The 26,928-nt window shown below is 36.1% G+C and overlaps 1 protein-coding gene across 9 annotated transcripts in view; it reads right to left on the bottom strand.

The window, feature by feature from the left end:
* LOC144973106 (sodium-independent sulfate anion transporter-like) overlaps nucleotides 1-26,928 on the bottom strand; it is a 118,035-nt gene that overhangs the window by 62,179 nt on the left and 28,928 nt on the right. Inside the window, exon 1 of one of the 9 annotated variants that reach the window (XR_013645489.1) lies at nucleotides 689-857. The exons of 7 other annotated variants lie outside the window; for them this stretch is intronic. Coding sequence is in view for 1 of the 2 variants with exons in the window: in XM_078915148.1 (XP_078771274.1) it covers nucleotides 16,746-16,760 (15 nt within the window). In the remaining variant the exon portion in view is untranslated. Of the gene's footprint in view, nucleotides 1-688; nucleotides 858-16,745; nucleotides 17,169-26,928 lie in introns of those variants that run through there. One more of the 9 variants, XM_078915148.1, reaches the window with a different exon arrangement.

The following is a 26,928-nucleotide window of genomic DNA, read 5'->3' as shown; positions in this document are numbered from 1 at the left end:
TGGCAAATATACGGCACATTTATTATAAAGATCATGGAATCATAATTTTAATACTTATTTTCCAGCAAAAAAATAAGTTTTAAACATTCAATACATTTGTTTGATTGATGTCAAATTTCAGTAGACTAGTCTTGCTTTATCTATTGTGTGGCGGCTATAATAGACGTCTAAACTTTTCAGGGTTTGTTTATTCTTCTCGCACATGTACTCATACTCCTTTACATAATCTATCTCTCTATCTATCTATCTATCTATCTATCTATCTATCTATCTATCTATCTATCTATCTATCTATCTATCTATCTATCTATCTATCTATCTATCTATCTATCTCTATCTATCTATCTATCTATCTATCTATCGTTTCTATCTATCTATATATCTATCTATCTATCTATCTATCTTTCTATCTACCCATATCTATCTATCTATCTATCTATATATACATCAACGTATCTAGCATATAGTCTACTTATAACTCAAATATAGGCCGCATTTTCCTTGAATACGAGATACACAGTTGCGTTTGCCACAAATCAAAGAAATGAGAGAAGGGAAGTAATCGAAATATTTTTTAAGAGGAAAAAAATAAGCGTGAGGAATAAAATGTAGTATGCTACGTATATTATATTAAAAATTAAGAAATAAAAATTATAGAGAGAAAAAGATATTTGTATTATAAACTTACTTTCCCCATGAGATCAAGACTAGCTTTAGTCGCATAGATTGCAGTAAGGACAACAGACCCGTCCTTTTGCTGGTGATGTTCCGCTTCTAGAGTCATTATGGTTGCTTATCTCTGTCTTGCTATCAATGATACGCTTATTCTGTGCCAGTGTCAATCTCTCCCCCACTCGCTCTCTCTTCTCTTCTCTCTTCCAATAATATGCGTAGTGATCACGCCAATAATTCCGCGATCACAGAAGAAGAAGAAGAAGAAGACATGAGATGAGAGCAAAGCAAAACAAAAGACAGGATAGCTGCTATGACCGTGGAGTTGCCAAAAAGCCAGCGATATCTAGATAAGCCGTTCAGAATCACAAATCTGTTGGGAACTTTATTCCTGTTATATTTATTTATTTATTTATTTATTTATTTATTTATTTTTTTATGCAGCGATTGCTGTTGTTGTTTTGTAATTTTAAACACACAATCTAGGCCTATAAGAAATCCAAAATGATAACACTGCCATGAAATTCAAACTGGAGTTAGAGACAAACGAAGTTCGATTCCCGGGCTATTGCATAAATTCTCGATGTGCAGTTGAAGATAAAGATATGAAATGGCAATATTTTTTTCAATGATAATTTAATAACCGTGAATAAGTCCAACTAGTATTAGTTTGACTCATTGGTTAGGATAACAAATCACTTTTTTTACATTTTATACAATTTAATATTAGTATGTTGAGATATTTTAGTTAAGTCACCAAATAAGGGATTAAATAATAAATTGAGATTCATTATAGAGCACGTCTTCCTTTTTTACTTGTCTTGCTCAAACTTTTTTTTTAAATTGCCTTTTGTTTTTATTTCTGTCACCATACATGGATGCCCTTTGTCAAAATCAAGAAACCCTGATTTTTTTGTCGTATATATCATAATATGAGAAAATTTAGTACAAATACAAAGCGTCTCTTCATCAACTGGTATCCCCTATAAATCAAGAAACCCTGATTTTTTTTTTTTCGTATATATCATAATATGAGAAAATTTAGTACAAAGCGACTCTTAATCAACTGGTATCCCCCATAAATCATAGAAAAGGGTAAATCATAGAAAAGGGTAAATGACCATCTAGCTTCCCATAACTATTGCCTTTAAACAGCTATTACTTTCATCTAAAAAAAAAAAATAAATACCTGTTTTCCGGGAAAAGGGCATCCTTGAATAATTCATCATTTTAGCCTTCCCTTTCTGTATAACTCCTTAATTACAAAATATCTCATTTGAATTTATTTCAATCTGTAGTCCTTACTTACAATCTACGATGATTTCACAGCATGAGCAATATCATGATATTCTAGAAGGTTACCTGAGGATTTCAATTGATGGTTCGCCCTTACTAAGCATTAACTAATCAGAATATTCCCTGTCATTTAACCCTTGACTATATATTTCCTGTATGAAAAGGCCCAGTTATTTAGTGAGTATTTCTCACATTGTTTTGGCACAGTGATAAAGGAATTGCGTCGCAAAACCTGATGACACGTTGCATTTTTTTTTCAATCATCTGTGCTAAAATTGTGAGTGATGCTCAGGATATGTGGGCTGTTTACTCCGGGTGGATATGGGTCTTTGGTTCACGGTCAGCGGTTGATTTTAGGGCCAAAATATACTTTATATTATAAATTTTCGAGCCAAAAATAAAACAACTTAAATGTTAATTCGACTTAGTTTTAATAAAATATACGATAATTGACAAAATTTTCAAAAGCGTAGCCTCGTATGTTGATTAAAGAGCTGGAGGCTCATGTTATAAGATAGAAGTAAAAAGTCATCCCTGTCAATAATAGCTTGGTAGGCATAGCAGCAAGAGGTCACAAAGGAACCATCAATACCCTTCAACAGTCGTAACGTCACTTCCTTCCTAATGACGCATGGTAACTTAGTAACACTGGTTCTAAACTATCGGAACAATGGGGACGCCCGTATGAAATATTTCTCCGGCGAGCATAAAGGGTATCCAGAGAGGGAAAAACATAAATTTGATCATGTTTTGACTTTTACACATTCTGATCACAAGGCATATGAAAAGTTCTAGCCAGTATGAAAATTAAAAAGTAATGATTTTCTTTGTTTAGAACCAAGATGGCCGCCGTTGCCGGGCGGCGTGACATCAGACTATTGAATCGTATTAGGAAGCTGGTGTGCAAGTTCGCGGCTTAAAGCTTACCTAATTCTTCTAATAAAGATAAGAATGAAACATTACAAGTGCAATCTACAGCCTCTCAAAATATGTCAGATGAGATATAATCTTGTGACGTGACATTGAGTACTATTTTTGACAGCCTTTATGTACTTTGTAATCGGTTATAAGCAAAAATTATTAATGGTTTGAGTCTTTTTCTCTAGATTTTATTATCTTTGTGATGTTCACCATGTCTTAGGTGAGATATGTTCTAGGTTAAAAACTGGGACTCGCGTTTCTTTTAAATTTCATAAGTTTTATACTTTCGGACCATATGGGACACCTAGTTTGTTTGTTTGTTTTTAAATGATTAATAGAAAAAAGCCACTTCAAATTCCATATAAATATTTTTGAACTTTTGGATCATTCAGCAAATTCACATGGGACTACCGTGCGACCTAAATGCAAAATCTTTACTTCAACAGAAACATTGATGGAGCTAACCCTTGGCTGGGTCAAAACCACTCCAAAGTATTGTTCGTGGTATTTATGATTTTTTGTTTTAAAAACGTGCACAGAGGTCAGAAATCTTAAAGGCCGATGTCGCGTTAATCGAAAAATATTTAGCAATAGAACAAAGCAAATATTTATTAAATAATCACTGCTTTATCAATTTCCAATAAAAATGTCGGAACCAGCTATTTTTTAAAAAACATTTTTTTTTTCAAATATGACTAACTAATTACCCACTTTCGTCTTTCTACTGTCTATCCACATTTAGGGCCAACTCCATTTACGCAACTATCAACTTACAATTAATTACAAAACTTTGCATTTATTACAAATGATTTTCTCAGTAGAAAAAAAAAGACGTGCTCTTTCAAAATTTTAATTTTAGGAAAAGAACGAAAAAAAAACAACAAAAAAAACAAATAAAATACAACGAAAAGGGCAACTTGAGCTGAAAATATTAGGTAACCATGCAAATAGACAAGGTCTAATCCGCGAAAAGGTCACTGGAACTTAAACTTTACGGTAAAACCTATAATATCATATCAAAGGTGGCTAAAATACAATATAATATTATCACTTTCACAGTCACTGCAGCATAACATAAAGAAAAACCTGAGAAAACTATTAAAAGTATTAATCAACAGTTGAAGGCGATATTAAATGTTGGTTCATTATTAAGGTAACTTCCAATTTCCACACAACCAATCAAACGGCAAGAATCGGCGCACTGTCCTTGAATCGACCCCCCTCACTCAACCCAGCAAATTATCTAAACAAAAGGCAACGCAAAACTCTCATCATCAGACTCTCTCTCTCTCTCTCTGTCACACACACACACACACACACACACACACACTCACTCGCCCTCTCTCTCTTAATGCATCTATCACACACACACATACACACACACACACACACACACACACATCCTAACACTCCCTCAACCTATTCATTCCGCCGAAAAATCCCCTATTTTTTACGTCCCCAAGAAGCCTGAACCTGCTGACAAGCTCCGCCCAAAGTTATTGAAGCGAGAAGAAAACCACAATTACTCACCAAATGACAGACTAGCCAGTAGCATTCGACAGGTAGGAATGCCTAAACCACGTCTCTGACAGCTTTGAAAGACACTTTATTACAATTACATTAAATACGTTCATTTCTTTTGTTTCTTTTCTATAATATGTCACGATCACAATCATAGCTTATGACGATTTTAAGAAGCTATAAATTTAAACTGTCAGGAAGTAAAACGTTACTAAAATCCCGAAAGGGTAAATGGAGCGTATAAAAATGAGAGCAAAACAACTGCTTAACTTTAACAGATCAAACAAAAAGGAGTTATAGATAAAAGTAGATAAGCAGTTAGAAACACGCCAATAAACAAAAATATTATCCTTAAATCAGAGACCAATATTTCGTTAATAAAAGTCATATTATCGTTGAAGCATAACATAAAACTGCGCACTTACTTGGGTTGAACAGTTCTTTATTTTCATTTATTATAATTTAATAGTCTAGTTAATACAGAATACAGTTTAGTGAGAATTACTCAAAAAGGGGGATGGCAACAACAATAACAAAGACCTGAGTGACGTCAACTTCATTCTATCTATAACGGCCTCAGTAGTTGACTAAGTTTGTTTTTTTTAATTGACCTGCATGATAAAAGGATTTTAAATCTTCAGTATTCAGTATATCTGGTAAAAGCAAAGGCGGTGCATGTAGAGGATAGAAAGGGGAGAGGGGGGGGGAGAGAGAGAGAGAGAAACAAAGAGAGAGAGAGAGAGAGAGAGAGAGAGAGGCAGAGAGAGAGTGAAAGAGACAGAGAGAGACAGAAAGAGAGAGACAGAAAGAGAGAGAGAGACAAAAAAAAAAAAAAAAAAAAAAGAGAGAGAGAGAGAGAGAGAGAGAGAGAGAGAGAGAGAGAGAGAGAGAGAGAGAGAGAGAGAATGGGTGACACAGTCGGGTCCAATATAATCGTGACCAGCCTAGACAATACAAAAGAAGTTCAGGTGTCGTGGTTTTCATGCTTCGATTGACACCGGAAATGAGTCAGATGTCTGTGACTCAGGATTAAATTTAGAGTACTATTTTAAAGAGAGCGTTTAGAGACTCGTCATGCCCACTCCAGAGTCTCTCTCTCTCTCTCTCTCTCTCTCTCTCTCTCTCTCTCTCTCTCTCTCTCTCTCTCTCTCTCTCACACACACACACACACACACACATACTACACTCTCTCTCTCTCTCTCTCTCTCTCTCTCTCTCTCTCTCTCTCTCTCCCTCTCTCTCTTCTCATTCACACATACACACACACACACACACACACACACTCCCCCTCTCTCGTCCGGGAGGTGGGAGGGGGTTGGGAGCGGATGGCAGAGGAGTACCACTGACCCATCGTCTTAATACGGTATTATTCCGGGGAAATCTTGATGCTAACACTTGAATTCAAAATCTAAGGGTTGGTTCTTTATCGTGTTCAACCCAAAATTGGCCGCTTCTAGAAACTTCTGACGATGGTAAGGTGGCAATGGTAATTATTAACTTGAGCTTTTATTTATAGATAGCGCAATATCCACTAAACGTGCTCAAAGCGCTTTACAAAGGGCCTCACGTAACACGTAGAACGATCCAAGACATTTTGACGATTTAAGGCCAAACTGGACATCGGCACAGTATCGATCTAACCCATTTAATTATACAATGACAAGAAAGTGAGTAGGAAAGTGCCAGAAGACAATAGAGAATACAAATTTCGCGGCGGCAATAGGGGCTCGAACCCGCGACCATACTGGTACGACAACTCCGCCTGGCCGGGGAGAGCCTGACTCTACCGTATTAGCTATCCACCACTCCAAAAAAAAAGTTTTTTCAAACTCTATGTCTATCTGAATTTACATTCACCCCAAATACCGGAGCATACGCAACGTCTCAATCGTTACTATCTATAGATAGTATGCGCTTGGCTAAGAAGCTCACAACATTGCCATCCGGAAATAATATAACAAACCAACACACAAAACAATGTGTAACCGTAAACGTTTATAGTCTGGTTAATAGAATTTAGTGAGAATCACTCATAAACGCGGATGGCAAATATTAATATAAAAAAAGACCCGAGTGACGTCAACTTCATTCTATATATAGATAGAACGAAGATGACGTCACTCAGGTCTTTGTTATTGTTTTTTTTTTTTTATCATCCATGTTCATGAATAATTCTCACTAAACTGTACCAACCAGACTATAAACGTTCAAGGTTACAAACATTTTGTGTGTTGGTCCGTTATATTTCCGGATGGCAATGTTGTAAGCTTCTGATTCTGAGCCAAGCGCATACTATCTATAAGTTGTCCCGGACTAAAAACACATCTGTGAACGACACACGACCCAAAATGTTCATGTCGATTGTACACAAACAAAAACATACAAACATATAAACAAGCAATAATTGTGTTGTTATTGATTGTTGAAATCACTTGAAACCGTATTCGACCTCTCTTGAAGTGTTAATGTATGACAACAAAATTCTCACCTTAGATTAAGAGATTAAGAGTTCTGACCCGTCTTCTCTTATCTTTGAATAACCTGTACAATCATTTAGATATTGAAAGTAAACACAAGAAGAGCCAAATTGACAAGTGCTTTGATGCTGAACAGTACATGACATCAATATACTCCGTATAATGAACGTTGAATACAACAAAAACAACATTCATCCAAGGAGGTCATTGAAGCCATGGGTTATTTTGAAGTTGTTTGTTTCATCTTTAACTTCAGCTCATATTATTTTTTAGTATAGATCCCACCAAATCAATATTAATATTACACTGTTTACAAGATAAATTGTGTAGGGTTGCTTTATTTATTTTGTTTGTTTGTTCACTTGTTTTTCTTGTCGTGGTGGTGGTTGGGGTGGGAGAGGAGGTGGGGGGAGGGGGGTATCCGTTTGTGTGTGTGTGTGTGTGTGTGTGTGTGTGTGTGTGTGTGTGTGTGTGTGTGGATGGAAGGAGGTGGGCGGGGTTTGCGTTTGTGTGTTGTCTGTACGTGCGAGGGTGTTTGCCAGATGGAAGTGTATATTGATATTATTCTTCACAAAGCCAACTTTAAGACAAACTCCAAGAGTATCCGGTACGTAAAGCGAAGATTTTAATTTATAAACTTGAGGTAAACTGTGGACGCGTGCCGTTACTAAAAGTTGTGTTTTTAATGTTCATTTTAATTAATTAATTTTTTTTTTTTATTTTTTTTTTTTTGGGGGGGGGGGGGGGGTATTGTTTATATCCAAGTAGCCTACTTATCTTGCTGAAAACAAATATAAAAACAACTAGATCTAGAATTGTGTAGTGAATCGAAGAAAGGCTCAAATCTATTTCCATTAAGCGACAACGATTCTAAAAATAAAAAATAAAAAGATTTCTCTGACTGCAAAATTTCAAATGAAAGTCAGTTCTTTGATCTTTATCTTATCTATGTGAAGTGAACTTATTATATACTGTTATAAAACCCAATCATGTATCCGTTACCATTTCAAATTGGTGTTTTTTATAATTAAAAAAAAGACTAAAATAAAATATTTTCTATCATACAAAGGTTTGAACTCTAGATAGAGTTTAATTATTTTTTAATTGTTTTTTTATATTCAACTTAAATACGTCTAAAACGGTATTATATAAGGGGAGAAATATCGATGCTAAAAATAGAATCTGTAGACAAACATTTGAAACGGGATAAGTTTATCTATTTGTTTTGTTGAGGAGACTGAGTACATATTTATATTATATATAGGCAAACAATTTCATATTTCTAAACACTCTATCGCTTTTTTGGAATCTAGTAGCTATCTCATCCCGCCATAACACTGTTTTGGGGCGGATGGTCACAAATTACAAAATAACAGATGATGATGATGGCGATGATGATGATGATGATGATGATGATGATGATGATGATGATGATGATGATGATGATGATGATGATGATGATGATGATGATTTTGATGATGATGATGATGATGATGATGATGATGATGATGATGATGATGATGATGATGATGATGATGATGATGATGATGATGATGATGATGATGATAGTGACGAGAAATTACATATTTCAAAATAATCCCGTTTTATTTGCAGTGTATACGACGCTACTGAGTGAAATCGTAAATAAAATGACGAGATCCTCGCATGGGACACACGTACAATCGCGAGGTCCCAGATTCGCGAGATTTTCCCAAGATGAAGGTCATTTAACTCGATCGATATTTGAAAGACGAGTTTTCTGACCAAATATTTATAAATACGAGTCTTTCTGTAGTACGGCAGTTAACTAGTTAACAATGAGATTTATTTTCAATTTAAGAAGAAAAAGTAGCATTCGGTATTTCCTAACAGCTGAAGTACGCCATAAACCTCGTTACATCAATACGTCATTGGTGATGTTCTTTAAACTGTACTGCTGCAATTCTCCTTTATTCACAAACTTCATCTAAAAGCAAACGACTGCAAGTTGTTCAAAACGACGTCGCGTGTCTCATCTCATAATCAAAACAAAAACGACGAGATAAAGACACTCCTCTTTTACAATGTTCATTAATTGGCCCGCAGCCAAAGAGAGGATTTAATTATGTGAATGAACAGCTCCACAAATATATATTAAAGATGGTATATCTCTCCTTGAGCCAGTTAGACATCTGATATCTTCAAAATACTCCTGAACAGTCGTAGTTCAAAAAAGATCTTATTTAATTCGGCGACAATCCCACTCTCTGACGACACAGATTGGGACTTGATTGCTCCTGATAATGTATTTTATTGTAGGATTTAATTAGTCGATGATATGCCAATGTTTAATATTGAAAGGCTTTTTTTTTTTTGTTTTCATTGATGTTGCTGTAGTTTATTTTGTTTTTGTTTTCGTTGCTGTTCTTGTTGCTGCCGTGTCGTCATCGTCGTTGTTGTTATTGTTAGTTAGCTTGCTCTAGTGTTGAATTCACATCTATTTTTTTTTTTCAATCTATTCGTCCTCTTATCTTGTTTTTAACTTATAAACTCAACAGTTTTGTCTCTTTGGGCAATGAGTGACACATGTGGCAAATCGGTAAAGCATTAAAACAATGAAAACGATCCAGGCTCAATTCCGCACATTAACTTTAGCATTCCTACAACGCCACCCCCCGCCCCGCCTGACAGTTCTTGTTTAGCAAGAGGTCATTTCCGGTAAATGAGCCCTTTATTGATGTCTTTTGACGAATGTCGAGTGAAATGTGATAAAACATCGTCGTATCCAGAAGATAACAAACCCGTATGTTTCACATTAATTTTCTTTCTGAATCACTCGGTATTTCGAGCTTCCAGTGTCACCTTGATCTCCATAATGTCATGTCTAGTCACCAAGTTTGTAAAGGACCGGAACTATGTCAAGGTCTGAGAAAATTTATAATAATATCTCATTCCGGAATTCCTGACACGACTGTTTCGGATAATAATTCTCCTTGAAAGCCACTATTTCAACAATAATGGAATACGATTGGATTACTGAGCACTTAGGCAACAATGGGCATTTACTAATATACTTTCACAATCCGATAGTACAAACGGTATGCGTGCGCACAAAATGAATGCACTGCAAGTGGACAGCCAAAGATATCGCATGTCCTCGGTCATCGATATAGGTCATCATGACCTGGGTCATTTTGGGGGCATATAGATAGTATGCGCTTGGCTAAGAAGCTCAAAACATTGCCATCCGGAAATATAACGGATCAACACACAAGACTATGTGTTACCATGAACTTTTATAGTCTGGATAATAGAGTTAAGTGAGAATTACTCATAAATATGAATGGCAAAAAACAATAACAAAGACCCGAGTGACGTCAACACCATTCTGTCTATAAGAGTTAACCATTCGCAGGTTCCCGTCAAAACAAAAGTCTGGCAGCACGTGTTAAAACATCTGCTTCTACCTTTGACTGCTCACATTCCATTGCAAATTATAGAAAGAAATAACCATAAAAATGTGGTTGTAGGGTGGCAAAAGTAACCAATACTTACAAATAAACGAGCATGCATCAAATAACGTCCAGATAGTGATATTTTATGAAGCAACTGGTAAAATTTTTCAAAAATTACTGTCAATCTATTTTTAGACCACTGTAAATTTAATTATTAAAAATCAATGCGCTTGTGTGAACAAAAATATAATAACTATTTGGAACCTGATTTTCAGAATAATTTAGCCATATATGATGAATTCCGCTTGTATAAAATATTATTTGTGCATGTTTGTTTTCCCTGAAAGTGTTTTCTTCAATTTAAACAACAAGAATGGGAGACTTAATTTGTACGCAAGCTTTTCCTGCTCCCAAAGTTCCTTTTCATCATTAACGAACGGGAGACCAACCATTGCAAACCAAGAGTTTCAATTTCAGTGTTTGAGTTTATAATTTGTAACGATTATTTTTGAGAGAAAATAAAAATTTAGTTAAATGTTAGCCCGTAAAAGTGTTCGGGTTTTTAAACTTTGGAAGTCTCACATAATTTTAGAATGCTTTGTACATTTATTCTCATATTTACGACTCACTTCGCAATTTGACTGACAACCATTAGCTTCACTCACCGATTCTCACTTAGTTGATGTTTCCTTCACTCATGTCTGCTTCATGTTTATGCAGTGATTGATTCTTTTAAAGAGAACACACATTTCATAATGATAGATGGATAATGATTGAACGTCTGTCAACCATAATCTATAATTTAACAGAAAACAACACATCCCCCCCCCCCCCAAAAAAAGAAAAGAAAAGAATAAAAGCAACCCCCTTCCCCAAAAAAATTTGATAGATTGATCTTTTGACGATGTTATGTTGCAGTTGATATTGAAAATATAATATAAACTACCATCTGTTGTACATATTTCACTAAATGTAATTATTTGTTGTTTTTGTTTTTTGTTTTTTGTTTGTTTTTTTGTTTTTTGTTTTGTTTTGTTTTTTTGGGGTTTTTTTTTTTTTTTGCTTTTTTGTTTTTTTTAATATATGAAAATCTCGACACCTTCTAAGTTTTGCCAAATTTCAGTCATTTGCTGAGGCCGGACTTCGAGCTTAGTCTGAGACTAAGTTAAAAGGATACATCATAGCCTCCATAAGATAGCAGCTAATTTTAGATTGAGAGAGCTCCGATTCGGAAGGCAAATGCGTCGGTTACGAATGACAGAGGCAAAACGCCTCCTGTTGCTATTGACACTGGCTTAAAAAAAACTGTAAGATAAGTGCAGATCGTCGTCGAAAGTACACATTTTTGTGGGTAAAAACTATATCTTAAACGAATCTAATCGGCTCGCGAGTTGCGAGTGGACGTAGACTCAAAGTGGAATGGCTCACTTCAAAGAACAACCCCCCCCCCCCCCCCCCCCCCCCCAAAAAAAAAAAAACCCCAAAAACAATCGAAATTATAGGAAAGACAAAGTTATTCTGTTGGCTTTATTACTGACTGAAATAATGTGATTCAACAGAACACACTTTCTGTTTTGTTTGTTTGCTTGTTTTTGGTTCAATTTGAGTGTTTCATTGAAACTTTCATTGGCCTAAATATAGAATTGATAGTCGGACATGAACATCACTGTAGTCTGATCAGTCGACAGTCAATATCACGTGATTTGAATCATTATGGCACAAGTAAGTTCAAAAATGAAACGGAACTAAATGTTATCTATACCGGATGTGTTGCTAATTTCCTCTTTGGAAATCTTTTGCGCTGAAAGTATGAAGACTGGTATCTTACATGTCATCGTGTACAAGAGAGCTTGATGTTTTGATGTTACCAGCACAAAATAGCCGAATTAGTCACCGTCCTTACAACGCCCACTTCTAGGCAAGAGACTAGCGTTCATGAAACTTTTTTGTCACTTACTCTTCTAGGCTAAAGACTAGCAAGTTATTTAACAGACTAGTATATAACTCAATTTAGTCCGCTTACATGAAATTGGGCCCAGCTTACGGTCACCAATTCAATTTGATTTAATATCATGTAGACTTCCACCACTATTTGACAACGTATGGTCGCAATTTAACACGGTAGAATAAGAATATAAAGAAAAAACCCAAGCATAGAAAAGTCCTGTTATTTTAAAATAACAATAATGAGGAAGTTTTATTTTAAAATGGGTCGCAGACACTGGCGTTCCTCGTTTTCATCAATCTTATTAAAAGAGTTCGTTATAAGTGTTCTTGTTTATTATGATGTTATGATAAAATCAAAGTAAATGAAATCAACTCAAATTTAAGATGAAAAACCAATAAGTTTGAAAAGCCAAGAGTTTAGCCCATTAATGGCGAGACTGAATTTCTTTGACATCCTATTTTTCCCTATCAATAATCATAAACATCATCATGGGAGCTGACAAAAATTTCACAGTTTGAGTTATCAAAGTCTCAATCGTTTATTGTTGTCACTGCTCTCTAAGTCTTAGTGAAAACAGAAGGAAATGATGCAAGGTTGTATTGCAATCGAACCCCGTGTGGCTAGCGTTAACTGATTTTGACCACTGTAACCCAAATCAAATCACGAAGATAAAAAGACGACTAACTGGTAAAAGGCTTTCAATTCAGCCCGTCTAGTCAGTCTCGGTATCATAATATCATATATGGTTCCATTTTATCTTCTCACCCAAATTTGACATGGTGTCATTTTAGAGTGCCAATGCACTTGTGGGTCCAACATAGCAATCTCAAAGCCAATTTCGTGTGATCAGAATGAATATCAGAAAAGATAGAGATATATGGGGTTGGGGCCAAGGTCATCTTGGAAGAAGGGGGGGGGGTCATGAAGTTAATTATAAAGCTTAATAAATCACGTCAATGCAATGAACGTAATAAGTAAAGCATTTGTTACAAACTGGGTGTAAAAGAGGCTGAATTATCTTTTTTAAATTTTAATGTCGGCGTTGTTTATCTTTCGAGAGACAGGAAACTTACATAGAGTAGAAGCTTAAATATCGGATGCTGCTGCTGATTAAAACAATGGTTGGATGCCACGAAAATTAGTACAACAGCTTAAAACAAATATTAACAATATAACGATAATAAGGGGAAAAAATCAAAACACAATATTGAAAGCTTGACACATAACGTTGTGGGCTGAATCCTTTTCAATTCTGGATTTTACGTTGAAAATTTATCGATTTGATTTTTTTGTGTTTTTGGTTTCTTTTATTTTTCAAATTTTGTCTGAGGTTTGTGGGAGGGGGGGGGGGGGAGAAAATGTGTTATGTTTTTTCTTTTCTTTTCAGTTTTGATTTGTTTTTAATATATACAAATATTTTGGTAATGAAATATGACAATCTCTTCAATCCGACAAATCATTAAAGTTGAGATGTGTTGTTGATTAAATGATTTAGCCAGAAAGGTAACGATCAGTTCAGGGTCGTTTTGATTTATTTACAATAAAATTACTCCCTATCTTTCTGCCCTTATGCTATCAGCATAACAATAATATGCAGACGAAGTACATTCCAGTCTTCGATTACCCTAAAGGTATGGCCACCATAGATCACGTGATATCTTTGTCATGACGTCACGATTCCTGGGGACGTCTCGTTGGTATAGTTACAGTTGTAGACTATAATCCCTTTGATTGTTGTGCATATTTCAGAGTTTTAGTTTGGCTTCTGTGATAATGAATACCTACATTAAAAGTCGTTAGGGAGTCACACCTAGGGTGACCCCCGCCTCTTTCAAATTTTCCGATTACAGAGAGGATAATGGGCGAGGCTACAGCCTTGAAATTGTTAATCTCGACGTAAGGAAGATACCAGTTCTAGCCGCGTTTAGAGCTGTCGGATTGTTATATTTATGACTTTGTATTTCTTAGATACAAAATCTTTACCGTATCAGTTCCACATGTCGATATTTTCGTTTTAGAAATCGACTTCATGCAACACAAGTCATTTTGCTGCTTTTAACCAGACGCGCTAGAAACAACCCTGGATAGAAAAGTTTTATTCATTAAAAACAATCTAAACAGTAGCATTATAATGAACACGTCACTTCCGTCTGGCATTTAGCAAATAAAATTTCCAAATTTCCGATTGCCTCCAAAGAACTAGGTACGATTCATCCATTCCAACTACACTTATGTAAAAAGTTTGGAATTTCAATCGCATATCTAATCCTATATTCATGAATGAAAAAATATAACTACAAAAAGGGGGAGTGGGAGGGTGTGGGGAGGAGGAGGGATGTGAGGATAGTAACAAATGTTTACTTCTCTTTTGATATGTCAGTCGCAAAGTACCTTTCCGCCTAATCTAAAAGACTCAGCAACATATCAGCCGCTGAATGGACAGATGGATATGTTTTTTTTAAAAACAACAAAAAAAACTAAACTAGACCCCGTGACCCAATCCCGATTTCTCTTCTTGTGAGTCAAGTGTTCCGTACATTGAGCTAACTTGATCCCCTTCAAATATAACATAAAGAATAACAGAAAAGTATCCTACTCACATAGTAATTTGACATTACGAAATTTCAGAATTGAATGGATTCCAAGTAATAGGCTTCAACAGTCGTGACGTCACTTCCCTCGTAATGACGCATAGTAACTTAGTAACTGGTTCTAAACTATAAGAACAATGGCGGACACCTTTTGAAATACTTCTCCAACGAGCATAAACGTGTATCCAGAGGAGAAAAATATTATAAATCTGATCATGTTTTGACTTTTATACATTCTGATCACATGACATATGAAAAAGTTCAAGCCAGCATGAAGAATAAAAAGTACCGATTTTCTTTGTTTAGAACCAAGCTGCTGGTTGCTGGGTGGACAGGACATCAGACTTTTGAATCCTATTTACGTTCCATGATATAAAGAAACCTCTGAATAATAAATTTTAATGAAGGGGACATTATGCGGTAGTAAAAATAAAAATACTCTCCTCCAAGCCACTTGATAACTCGTGATTCAAGAAAATAAAAAGAAGTACAGGCCATGATAAAATATTCACTCATTGCCATGGAAATTGATATTGTTTGGTGGTCATTTTGGATAATTTCATTTATTAATAACAGACTACTAACATTAAAAATAATTACGATGGTAGATTATTACATTATATAAACAACCACCCAAGTTTATTGAGATACAGGACTACAATTTCATTTTATCCGTGTTTAACTCCAGGCAGGTGTAAAAAAGTATGAAATTTGACCTAAAAATCTACGTAATTTTTTGATATCTGACTTGTCGTAATTTATCTATATTATTATTTCAAGTCTCTAAATTAAAATTGGAGGCGTTAATTTTAATATCTCAAACTACAACTTGAGAAAAAAAAAAGCAGTTAAAGCTGAAATAGGAAGTTCAATTCTGCCCTCGAGGTAGCTATCAGATGTGGGAATTTTCAAGTATAGGATGGATACAATTTTTTATATTTTGTACCATCTTTCAGGGCTTAATCAAAGCCTGTAAATGATGTATAGCATGAAAGTGCTGATTACTTGAAACTATTGTTACTAAAGGATGAACTTTGGTATTTGAAGATTTCTTTTTTTCTTTCTTTTATTTTTTTGTTTTTGTTTTTTTTTGTTTTTTTTTTTTTTTTTGTGGATGAGCTTAAAATTCACTCACATTAGGATATAGAGTGGAATTAAGCAATTTTAATAATTGTACATCTTATTACTTGTATGAATTGAAAGTTTATTGTTTGGAGAAGTATCTTTAAATACAAATAACCCAAATGTTGGTTTTGGGTGTCAAAATTGATTTTAAAATGTCCACCTCATGCTGGAAACACCAGATGGAATCAAAGAGCAATAATGAAATGCCCTACCCTGTCTAGATTAAAATTAAGTAGGTCAATACATCAAGAGAAACTGTTTATTTAGTTTTCTATTCTTTAAAGTAATTAATAAAAATTTAATGAGATTTAACATTTACACACATATACACACAGACACACACACACACACACATACATACATATATATATATATATATATGTGTGTGTGTGTGTGTGTGTGGTGTGTGTGGGTAGGTGGGTGGGTGGGTGGGTGGTGGGTGTGTGTGAATATGAGCAAACACACACACAAGTACACGTACACACACACACACACACACACACGCGCACTGAGAGATATAGGTAAAGAGAGGGAGAGAGAAAGTTTGAGAGAGAGAGAGAGACAGAGAGACAGACAGACAGACAGAGAGACACAGAGGAGAGAGAGACAGGGAGAGAGAGAGAGAGAGAGTGAGAGACAGAGAGACACAGAGAGAAAGAAAGAGAGAGAGAGAGAGAGAGAGAGAGAGAGAGAGAGAGAGAGAGAGAGAGAGAGAGAGAAACAAGATTATTAACTGTAGCTATATGGCGCATAAACCGACCTTAAATAGACCCATGGCAAAATGGCTGCACTGTCCAAATCAAATGCACAATTTGATGTTGTTTCTATCAATCAATATCACAGATCAAATAAGCTTGACACTGTTTATCACACACGCACACACAAACACCGATTCAGATACAACCAACTGGTATCAATGACACAGTGTGTTGGCAACCTGTTAATTCAGAAACTTCTCAGTATGTAATCTCTTGCATCTGATAAGGTAACTCTGTCCTTCGGTACATCCTATGGTTCAAACTTTACCCTATCTCCCGTCATCTCGAGACTGTCCAAGCGTGGGCATTATGAAATGACGATAAAATTTATGGCGGTTACTTAACTATAATAATGGTTATAATATTCTGGAATTCCCCTTACTTAGGCAATTTTTATTCCATGTATAGGAACAGTTAATGGACTTATGGGTTAAGGCCAAAACATTTGATCACAATGCTGGTAAAAGTGTAGGGTTTAAAAAGATTATAAAGTAGCTGATAAAATACAGAGGTACCCTGCCCTATGTTTATATACTGCGATACATTCTTTTATATCCATATTGTAAATTAGGAAAGACGCTTTCCTTTTTCTTCCCGTTACGCAATATCCTCTTGAATATGGACAACATTTTTGAAGGTCCTAACTTTGTCCTGAAACAAATTTTTTAACACGCATTTACATGCTACAAATACAAAAGGACTACGTGAGCTAATCGTTCTCCTGTCTGCATTTCTTTCCCTTTCGATTTCTAATGGCAATTCCTGTCTCGTGTCTCATAATTTTTTAATCTATCGCAGCAAAAAAGACTCTTTAAAAAGTTTAATTTTTTAAAATATTTTTAATAGACAAGTTTAGATTTTTGCACGGTAAGATAATCTCATATATCCATTCCTCTCAATGAAATGTAAATATTTGCAGAAAATCTTGTACGTTTAGCATATAAATCTTCCAGAATTTATGACTTTTTGATGTGATGAGGCGTAAAACAGGTCTGTAAAAAGTCTTTTACAAAATTGTCTGAAAATTTATTTCAACCATCGGTGACCTCAGCAGAAATTGATAATAGTATGACATGTCAATCATTCTGTTAGATGTAGCAATGTAATATGCTTTTACAAGAATATTGTTTGTACTCACAAATCAAGTAGCCTGTTTGGGCATAAAGGAAGGTTATAGTTGTCTTACTTCTGCTTTTTAGTCATCAAAACTGACACTAAGAGTGTTTTTAGATTGAAGTTTGAAGCCAACAAAAAAGGCGTAATTAAGCAAAATAAGCTTTGTTGTAGTATTGAGAAACTTACTCTTAGTTTAATTGAAGCATGAAAAGAAAAAAAGAAAATCGCCAGTCTTTACTCTTGGTGGGGGGTGGGGAGGGGGTGGATATCCCCTGTCAAAATATTGGGGAAGAAACGTAGAATATGAAATTAGCTATCCAGTACTACTGGTAAGTACCTTTAACTAACTCTAATGCTACTGGGAAAAACAAAAACCCTAGAATCTTTATTACGACCTAATTAGAACTAGAACCTAAGATTTATAAGAAACGATCTCGATAGACGTCTAGAGAAAAAAAAGCATAGGACGACTGCTCTGTACTACTTTTCAGTGTACTTCAACGACAATGGCAGCGGAGAACCAAAACAATGCTCATATTAGGACATTTTAAACTTTCACCAATCAATCAAGGTTTGTTCTACAAACGCTACTAATAATTGACAAATTGAATAAATAAATTTAATAAACGACATCTGAATCTGACAAAAGATCCACGATTAAAATAACACTAGAAAGTGGATCTACCTCGAGGAACGTGCGGAAGGTCACACAAGGTCGCTTCCGCAATCTACAAATGTTTCCGGCATGGTGCAAAATCGTTTAGTTTTTGTTCTTATATTTCTTCAATATCTTAACGGAGAAACTGTTCTATGAGGCAAAGAAGACAAGTATTTTCCTCTAAAGAAATCCAAATGGCATATTATATAGAGTACAAGTTGCCAGTAACGCGTCTTTTTTTTTCACTGAGTTGGGTGTATGGTCATGATCTTTGCTCTATTAGAATATAAGATTACTAACATTAATAATAACCATCATTGCTGGTACCCTCATAATATCATTATCAAGTCCACAAATACTGTCACTATTTTACTTCCTTTTTTTTAAAAACCATCACCTGTCTGTCTGTCTGCCATGTTGCCTGTCTGTTTGTATGTGTGTCCGTCTGTATGTCTATCTTTCCTTATGCAGTTTGTGCGGCTATGTGGTCTAGTGGCATGCCACTCGCTTTCGGATCGGAAGGTCTTGGGTTCGAGCCTCGGCGCATAGTTGAGTCCTTGGAGAAGGTTGTTTACTCACATTCTCTCACCGTACTCATGTGTAAAATGAGTACCGGGCCTTTAACAGCGTTGTCTCCGTCGGAATTATTGTAATATCGCCTAATAGGCGTTATGTCTCGTTCTACATGTTACGTGTTGCTGTCGGTCAGGGATCCTTTGTAAAGCGCTTTGAGCACGTTTAGTGGATATTGCGCTATATAAAAGCTAAAGTTTTGTGTGGGGGGGGGGGGGGTTGTTGGGGGGTTTTTTTTGTGTGTTTTTTTTTTTTTTGTCTCAGACGTTGCCACTATGACAGTAGAGATTATAATATTAAGAGAATCATTTTATTGTTTTGTTTGTTTTTAAGGGTTTTACGGCCCTTGCAACACATTTAGGTCATATCAGCGCCAGTAAAAAGGAAGAAAATGGGATAGTAAAAAGTTCTAGAATTACAATTAAAGCACAAAAGAAAAGGTAAGACAAAGTGGAATCGGTTCAAATAGGGAACAGATGTAGATTCCAAGAGCACACCGTCAAAGTACTTAGTTTGAGATCACCTGTGGTGGGGATCCTGACCTCCCATAGTGGGCAGTGAGGTACATACTGTGTCTTCTATCCCCCCATACCCGTTTTCCAATTGTGTCCTGTCATTGTCTTGGAATGAAACTACTTAGTTTTGTCCTGATCCTTGCCGGAGTTCCTTGGCTGGGAGGGATATAGTCAAATGTATAGTTATAGTTTTGGGAGATGATATTTTTTTCCTTGTAAATCATCTCTCTGTTATGCATTGTATTATGTTTAGTTTACATATTATATTTTATGATTGGTAAACATTTGAGTGTATTCCTCTTAGTTGGGGCCTGTGCTTGTGTCTGGATGAAGAATCATTTTATTTTTTTATCTCTTCATGACGCTCTTCATAAAAAAAATGTTTAGTTGAGATAAAAGAACAGCTGCCCTCCATTGATTACATTCACACGGTGTGTGTGTGTCTGTGTGTGTGTGTGTGTGTGTGTTTGGATGTGTGTGTGTGTTTGTATTTGTGTGAGCGTGTGTGGCCATTTATGACCTAAAACCTCAAAACGCATTATGCCCCGGTTGAGCCATAATGTGCCCAAGAGTGGTTTTACCATAGACATGATCAAATCTGATTTTATCATTTTAAGGAACGGTGTCTATTGGCTTAAATATAAATAAAAATTGAACCTACATTTCATAATTAAGGGGGGTGATGGGGGGGGGGGGGGATCGGTAGCTCAGTTGGTAGAGCTTTCTGGACACCCCCCACCCCCTCCTTTGGTCCACCCGGGAGTGATTGGGTATCTGAGTATGTTAGATTTGGCGTAAAGAACTTTGCGATGGACAAGTGTCCTATCCAAAAGATAACAAGCAATTGTTATTGTCCTTCACGCTACAGAAATCGGGATAACCTCTAGCTTCGCGGGCCTAATGGGCATGAAAGACTACTACTACTATTTTAAACTTAAGACAGTAAAATAAAATTTTTGGAGTCTAAAGCACCCCGAAATAATACCGCTTGAGGCGGTAAGGGGGTCCCGATTGCTCAGTTGATAGAGCCCTCGATTCACATGCGCAGGGACCGAGATCATTCCCAGGTGCAATCGATAGTTGTTTTTTTTTATCCTACCTGTCCACCCAGCATTTATTGGGTAGCTGGATCTGTTAGATCTGGCGGAAAGTACTTTACGATAGACTAGCGTCGTATCCAAAGGGTAGCAAGCTAATGCTATTGTCCGTTTCACGCTATAGAAACTGTAATAAGCTCTAGCTCCGTGGGCCTAATGGCTCTGAAGGACTACTACTACTACTACTACTACTACTACTACTACTACTACTACTACTACTACTACTACTACTACTACTACTACTACTATACTACTACTACTACTACTACTACTACTACTACTACTACTACTACTACTATACTACTACTACTACTACTACTATACTACTACTACTACTACTTACTACTACTACTAATACTAACTAACTACTACTACTACTACTCTACTACTAACCTACTACTACTACATACTACATACTACTACTACTACCTACTCTACTACTACATACTATACTACTACTACTACTACTACTACTACTACTACTACTACTACTACTACACTACTACTACTATACTACTACTACTACTACTACTACTACTACTACATAACTACTACTACTACTACTATACACTACTACTACTACTACTACTATACTAACTAACTACTACTACTACTACTACTACTACTACTACTAACTACTACTACTAATACTACTACTACTACTACTCTACTATACTACTACTACTACTACTACTACTACTACTACTACATACTACTACTACTACTACTACTACTACTACTACTACTACTACTACTACTACTACTACTACTACTACTACTACTACTACTACTACTACTACTACTACTACTACTACTACTACTACTACTACTACTACTACTACTACTACTACTACTACTACTTTTTAATTAAGACAATAAAATTAGATTTTTGGAGTCTAGAGCACCCCGACTTAATAGCGCTTTAAGGCGGAAGGTCTTATTTATTTTGGTCGGTTTTAAAAACATTTGTCTATCTCGCACGATAAAATGTTTTGACAGAGTTTTCACTTCGATTATATCAGGCATCTTTTATTTAAAAAAAAAAAAAGAATTAAAAACTTGAGCTTTTATATAGGGCAATACTCACTAAACGTGCACAAAGCGTTTTATAAGAGGTCACAAGCCAACACAACACTTAACATGTAGGATGAAACATGGCGGCTGTTATGTGATATTACACTTCTTTTTCCGACAAAGAGACAACGCTGTTAGCGACCAGGCATTCAGTTTACACTTGAGTACGGTGAGATAATGTAGTTTACACCTGAGTACGGTGATATAATGTAAAGAGTAAAAAGCCATTTTCCAACAACTCAACTACGTGCCGATCAGAGCATGACTCGAACCTCTTCCAATCAGAAGGCGAGTGTCATATAACAAGACCACATAGCCGCTTGTTAATGATCATTGCTTTTTAATTTAAGATATGACCGTTTAAGATGGAACACTGACACTAACACTGACATTGTGTGCTGAGTGAAACTCGTTTAAGGTTTTTTTTAAAAAGAGAGAACGTGGACACAACATGTGTTTAATCAGTTATCTACCGTATTATGGAAAGAACATATCTTAAAAAGATTGTCCAGAAACTCCGCCTTCAAATATGGATCGATTTAAATGCTCCTCATCCTGGCCAAAAAGAAAAAGAGAAAAAAAAAACTCTCAACCCCTGAGACTTCGCCGCGAGGTGAGTATTTTTAAAATTAAATGCATATCGATGTTATCGATATAGAAAGAATGAAGATGACGTCCCTCAGGTCTTTGTTATTGTTTTTTGCCATCCGCGTTTATGAGTAATGCTCACTGAACTGTATTAACCCGACTATAAACGTCCATGGATACACACAGTTTTGTGTGTTGGTCCGCTATACTTCCGGATGGCAATGTTATGAGCTTCTTAGCCAAGCGCATACTATCTTTATCGATGTCGGCTATGTGGTCTAGTCGTATGACATTTGTTTCGGATCGGAAGGTCCTGGGTTCGAGCCTCGATCGGCGCATAGTTGAGTCCTTGGAAAAGGCTCTTTACTCACATTCTCTCACCGTACTCAGGAGTAAAAAGAGTACATTGCCGTTAACAGCGTTGTTTCTGTCCGAAAAAAAATTGTAAGATCGCCTTACAGGCGTCATGTCTCGTTCTGCATGTTACGTGTTGCTGTTGTTCAGGGACCATAATATGTAAAGCGCTTTGAACACATTTAGTGGATATTGCACTATATAAAAGGGAGAAGGAGGGTTGTCATGTTCCCTCCTTGTACGAGTTTACTTTGTGATCTTTCCGGTGCTATTAAGTTTCTTAATTAGTTTGTTGAAGGTATCTTATTACGTAAAGCGTATTTAGAACTAGGACACTGTAAATCATACATACGCCACTGGAATTTGATTACGACTGATATCGAGGACAACTGACTTCAAGGACCTAAATCTAGATTGTGTGATCAGATCAAACCGATTAGTTAATTTATTATTATATATAATATACTTAAAGATGATGTAATTCACTAGCAATGACTATCCCGCACAAATCTTTGGGCCTCTTTTTCGCTCACGAAGTGCCCGAATTCGCGTCAAAATATGGGACGAAGCCGTTTCGTATATGCTATATTAAAAAATTAATTACGACGCTGTTTATCGATGAATATGACTGAACGTTGGCACACATTTAGAACAAAGGTAATTTTAGATTATGTCAAGCGACAAAACTCGTGCGATTAGCAGAAGACCGTTAAAAATAGATTTTTGCTCTTTGGAGTAAAATATTTCTAAAACTACCGGGCGTGGAGGTTTTGTCGCTGACAAGGTAATACATGAGCATTTCTTCTTTTTGGTTGTAAAATTTCATATGAATATGACGAGTACTTTTCCCGTATTTTACAAAACACCATCCTAATTTGCTCTTCAAGTCTCAATCTTTTAATTATTACGCAAGATACAAACACAGGTCGAAAAAAAATGCCGAAAAAGCGTCCCATATTTTCGCGTTTTTTTCCTCTTTGCGGGTTATCCAAATAAATGACACCTTTGAAACTGCATAACTTGTTTATTTATGAATGGATTTTCAACATTCAAAAACATTTTTACTCAGTGGAGATAGGGCTTTGATTTTAGACAAAAATTTTCCTCAAAAAGAGAAAAAAACATTTTTCATAGTCATTGCTAAATTCACCTTGATAAGAAGAAACAAGTTTATTAAACACCATAACAAGTAAATAATAAGGCTCAGAAGGGATCAGATAAGGTGCGTGCGTGGGGGGAGGGGGAGGGGAGGAGAGAGAGAGAGAGAGAGAGAGAGAGAGACAGAGAGAGAGAGAGACAGAGAGAAAGAGACACAGAGAGAGAATGAATGTGCATGACAGAGACAGAGACAGACATAGAGAGAGAGAGAGAGAGAGAGAGAGAGAGAGAGAGAGAGAGAGAGAGAGAGAGAGAGAGTAAGTGAAAGGTTGTTAAAGAGATAGAGAATATGAGATTATGTAAGAGAGTTTGACAACTGATAACCTGTGATTATCTGTCATGATCTTTTGATGGGCACACTACATTGTGCAACGATAAGGGATCCCGAAATGGTTGTATACGCTTCAGTAAAATAATTGCCAGTCGCGTTTGCCGAAACTATAATATTGATGCTATGACTCCGCCAGCCGGATATAACGCACCAACACACAGAACTATTTGTAACCTTGGATGTTATAGAAAGATTGATTGAATTTAATTTAGTGAGAACTTATTACAAAAATGGCTGTCTAAAAACAATAATAAAGAGCTGAATGACGTCAATTTCGTCCCTTCCATACTATTCTGAAACTCCTGCGTTGGAAACTTCGAACAAATTCCCAAGATCTTTGCGCGAGCTTGGCAGCGTGCATTTTGCATTGCGTACGAGTTCAAAAATTCAAATGAAGAATATAAAGAATCCTGTTTCATACTCCTCCAATTACCTTACCTCTATATATATATATAATATATATATATATATATATATATATATATATATATATATATATATATATATATTATTGAAATGTAATAGGCATGTGTTTTACAAAGATTGGTTCTAGAATCTGACGATTTGACATTAAGTGTTATCTTTGTGGTCAGGATAGCATAACGCATAATAAATTTTTAGTCAAACCGGATCTTTAAAACAATTCTTGAACTGTTACATTTTTTTACAAAGGATGATAAGGAACTCTCGTAATATTTTGGCTATTACTCTACTGTCATTGTACTCATAAATGAAGTCCCAGGTTTGAGAGTTTTTACCAAGATTCGATCGATATTCGCTTTAAGTCCCAGGTTTGAGGAGTTTTGACAAGTTGAGGATCGTTTTAACTGGTTGATATTTGAAGGCCGAGTTTTATGGCCAAGATATTCGAAATGTGTTGTTTTGTTTTTGTTTTATTATTTTTTGTTTTGATTTTTTTACAAAGCATGGCAAAAACTATCAAGGAACTGGAAAGAACCAACCTGCACTCAGGGGGTGGGTCAAAACGCAGATAATTCAAACCCTATGGAAATATATCTTTTTTTTTTAACTAGGAGCATTTATATAGCTTAATATCCACTGAACTTGCTCAAAGCGCATAACAAGAGGTCCCTAGCCAACAGCAACACTCAACATGTAAGACGAGAAATGACACCTGTTGGGCGATATTACAGTTTTTTGGGGGGGTATTTTTGAGGAGGGACGGAAACAACGCTTTTAACGGCCATGTACTCATTTTACACCTGAATACGATGAGAGAATGTGAGTAAAGAGGCTTCTCCAAGGACTCGACTATGCGCCGCTCAGAGCGGGTCTCGAAACCCTGGACCTTCCGATCCGAGGGCGAGACTTATTCCACTAGACCACATATAGCCGCAAATAAAATGACGAATCGAATTAATCTGGTATTATATTAGAATGTGCGGATCGGTGGCTCAGCGTCACGGTGTCTCGGCTTGTCACAAAAAGTCAAGCGATGTTAAGCGTGGTCAGCGGCTGATAAGCGACAGTGATCGTGGAAAAGTCCGTTCCTGATGTTGTATATTTAGGTAAGGCACTGTAAGCAAAACAAACATTAATCCACTCGACTCGGGCGTGAATGAGTACCTTGCTATAGAATTGACAGTTATTGCAAGAATACTTAATGGGCGACTAAAATTGTATGATATGAAAATATGGTTCCATATGGCCTGCTGGAGGAATAAATAAAGCATTGCGAATCGCATTGAGAGCGGTATATTTTATTTCTTGAACAGCTAGGTGAAGAAAATTGATTTTAAAGCAATATGATCAGTTTGGGAAAACGTAAGCTGTTTTACAAAAGTTAAGATTTAAAACTCTCTCTCTCTCTCTCTCTCTCTCTCTCTCTCTCTCTCTCTCTCTCTCTCTCTCTCTCTCTCTCTTACCTACACATACACACGCACACATACATACACACACACACACACACATCATTTAATGTTTTATTTTACCTCTAAGTATAATATAGGTAAATCATAATATTAAATTCTGGGACAAGGAATCGCCTCGACATAAAAGCGTGTTGTGACTATGTGTCACAGATGGGTTTTTTTAACAGATCTTGGTTATTATTGTAATAAGAGATTTGAGTTCGATAAAGCTAACGTATCGGAGTGCTTGAAACATTCAGATGAGGTGTGATATCTGTCAATAGCTATGTTTTGAATACTTATGTGACCTAAATATTTAAACAATGCACGAAGAGAGAGAGAGAGAGAGAGAGAGATAGAGAGAGAGAGAGAAAGAGAGAGAGAGAGAGAAAGAGAGAGAGAGAGAGAGATTAGGGTATGGGAAGACGCAGGCAGAGAGGGAGATGAGAGAGAGAAGAGGGGAGAGAGAAGGAGAAGAGAGAAGAAGAAGAAGAAGAAGAAGAAGAAGAAGAAGAAGAAGAAGAAGAGAAGAAGAAGAAGAAGAAGAAGAGAAGAAGAAGAAAGAAGAAGAAGAAAAGAAGAAGAAGAAGAAGAAGAAGAAGAAGAAGAAGAAGAAAAAAAGAAGAAGAAGAAGAAGAAAAGAAAAGAAGAAGAAGAAAGAGAAGAAGAAAGAAGAAAGAAGAAGAAGAAGAAGAAGAAGAAGAAGAAGAAAGAAGAAGAAGAAAGAAGAAAAGAAGAAAGAAGAAGAAGAAGAAGAAGAAGAAAGAAGAAAGAAGAAGAAGACGACGACGACGACGACGACGACGACGACGACGACGGTGGTGGTGGTGGTGATGGTGGAGGTGGTGGT

Source organism: Berghia stephanieae, chromosome 5 (assembly GCF_034508935.2).
Source record: "Berghia stephanieae isolate SIO BIC M18660-M18661 chromosome 5, UCSD_Bste_1.3, whole genome shotgun sequence".
NCBI lineage: Eukaryota > Metazoa > Mollusca > Gastropoda > Nudibranchia > Aeolidiidae > Berghia > Berghia stephanieae.
Note: the sequence above shows the minus strand (reverse complement) of the source record. Positions and strands in the feature narration are given on the sequence as shown.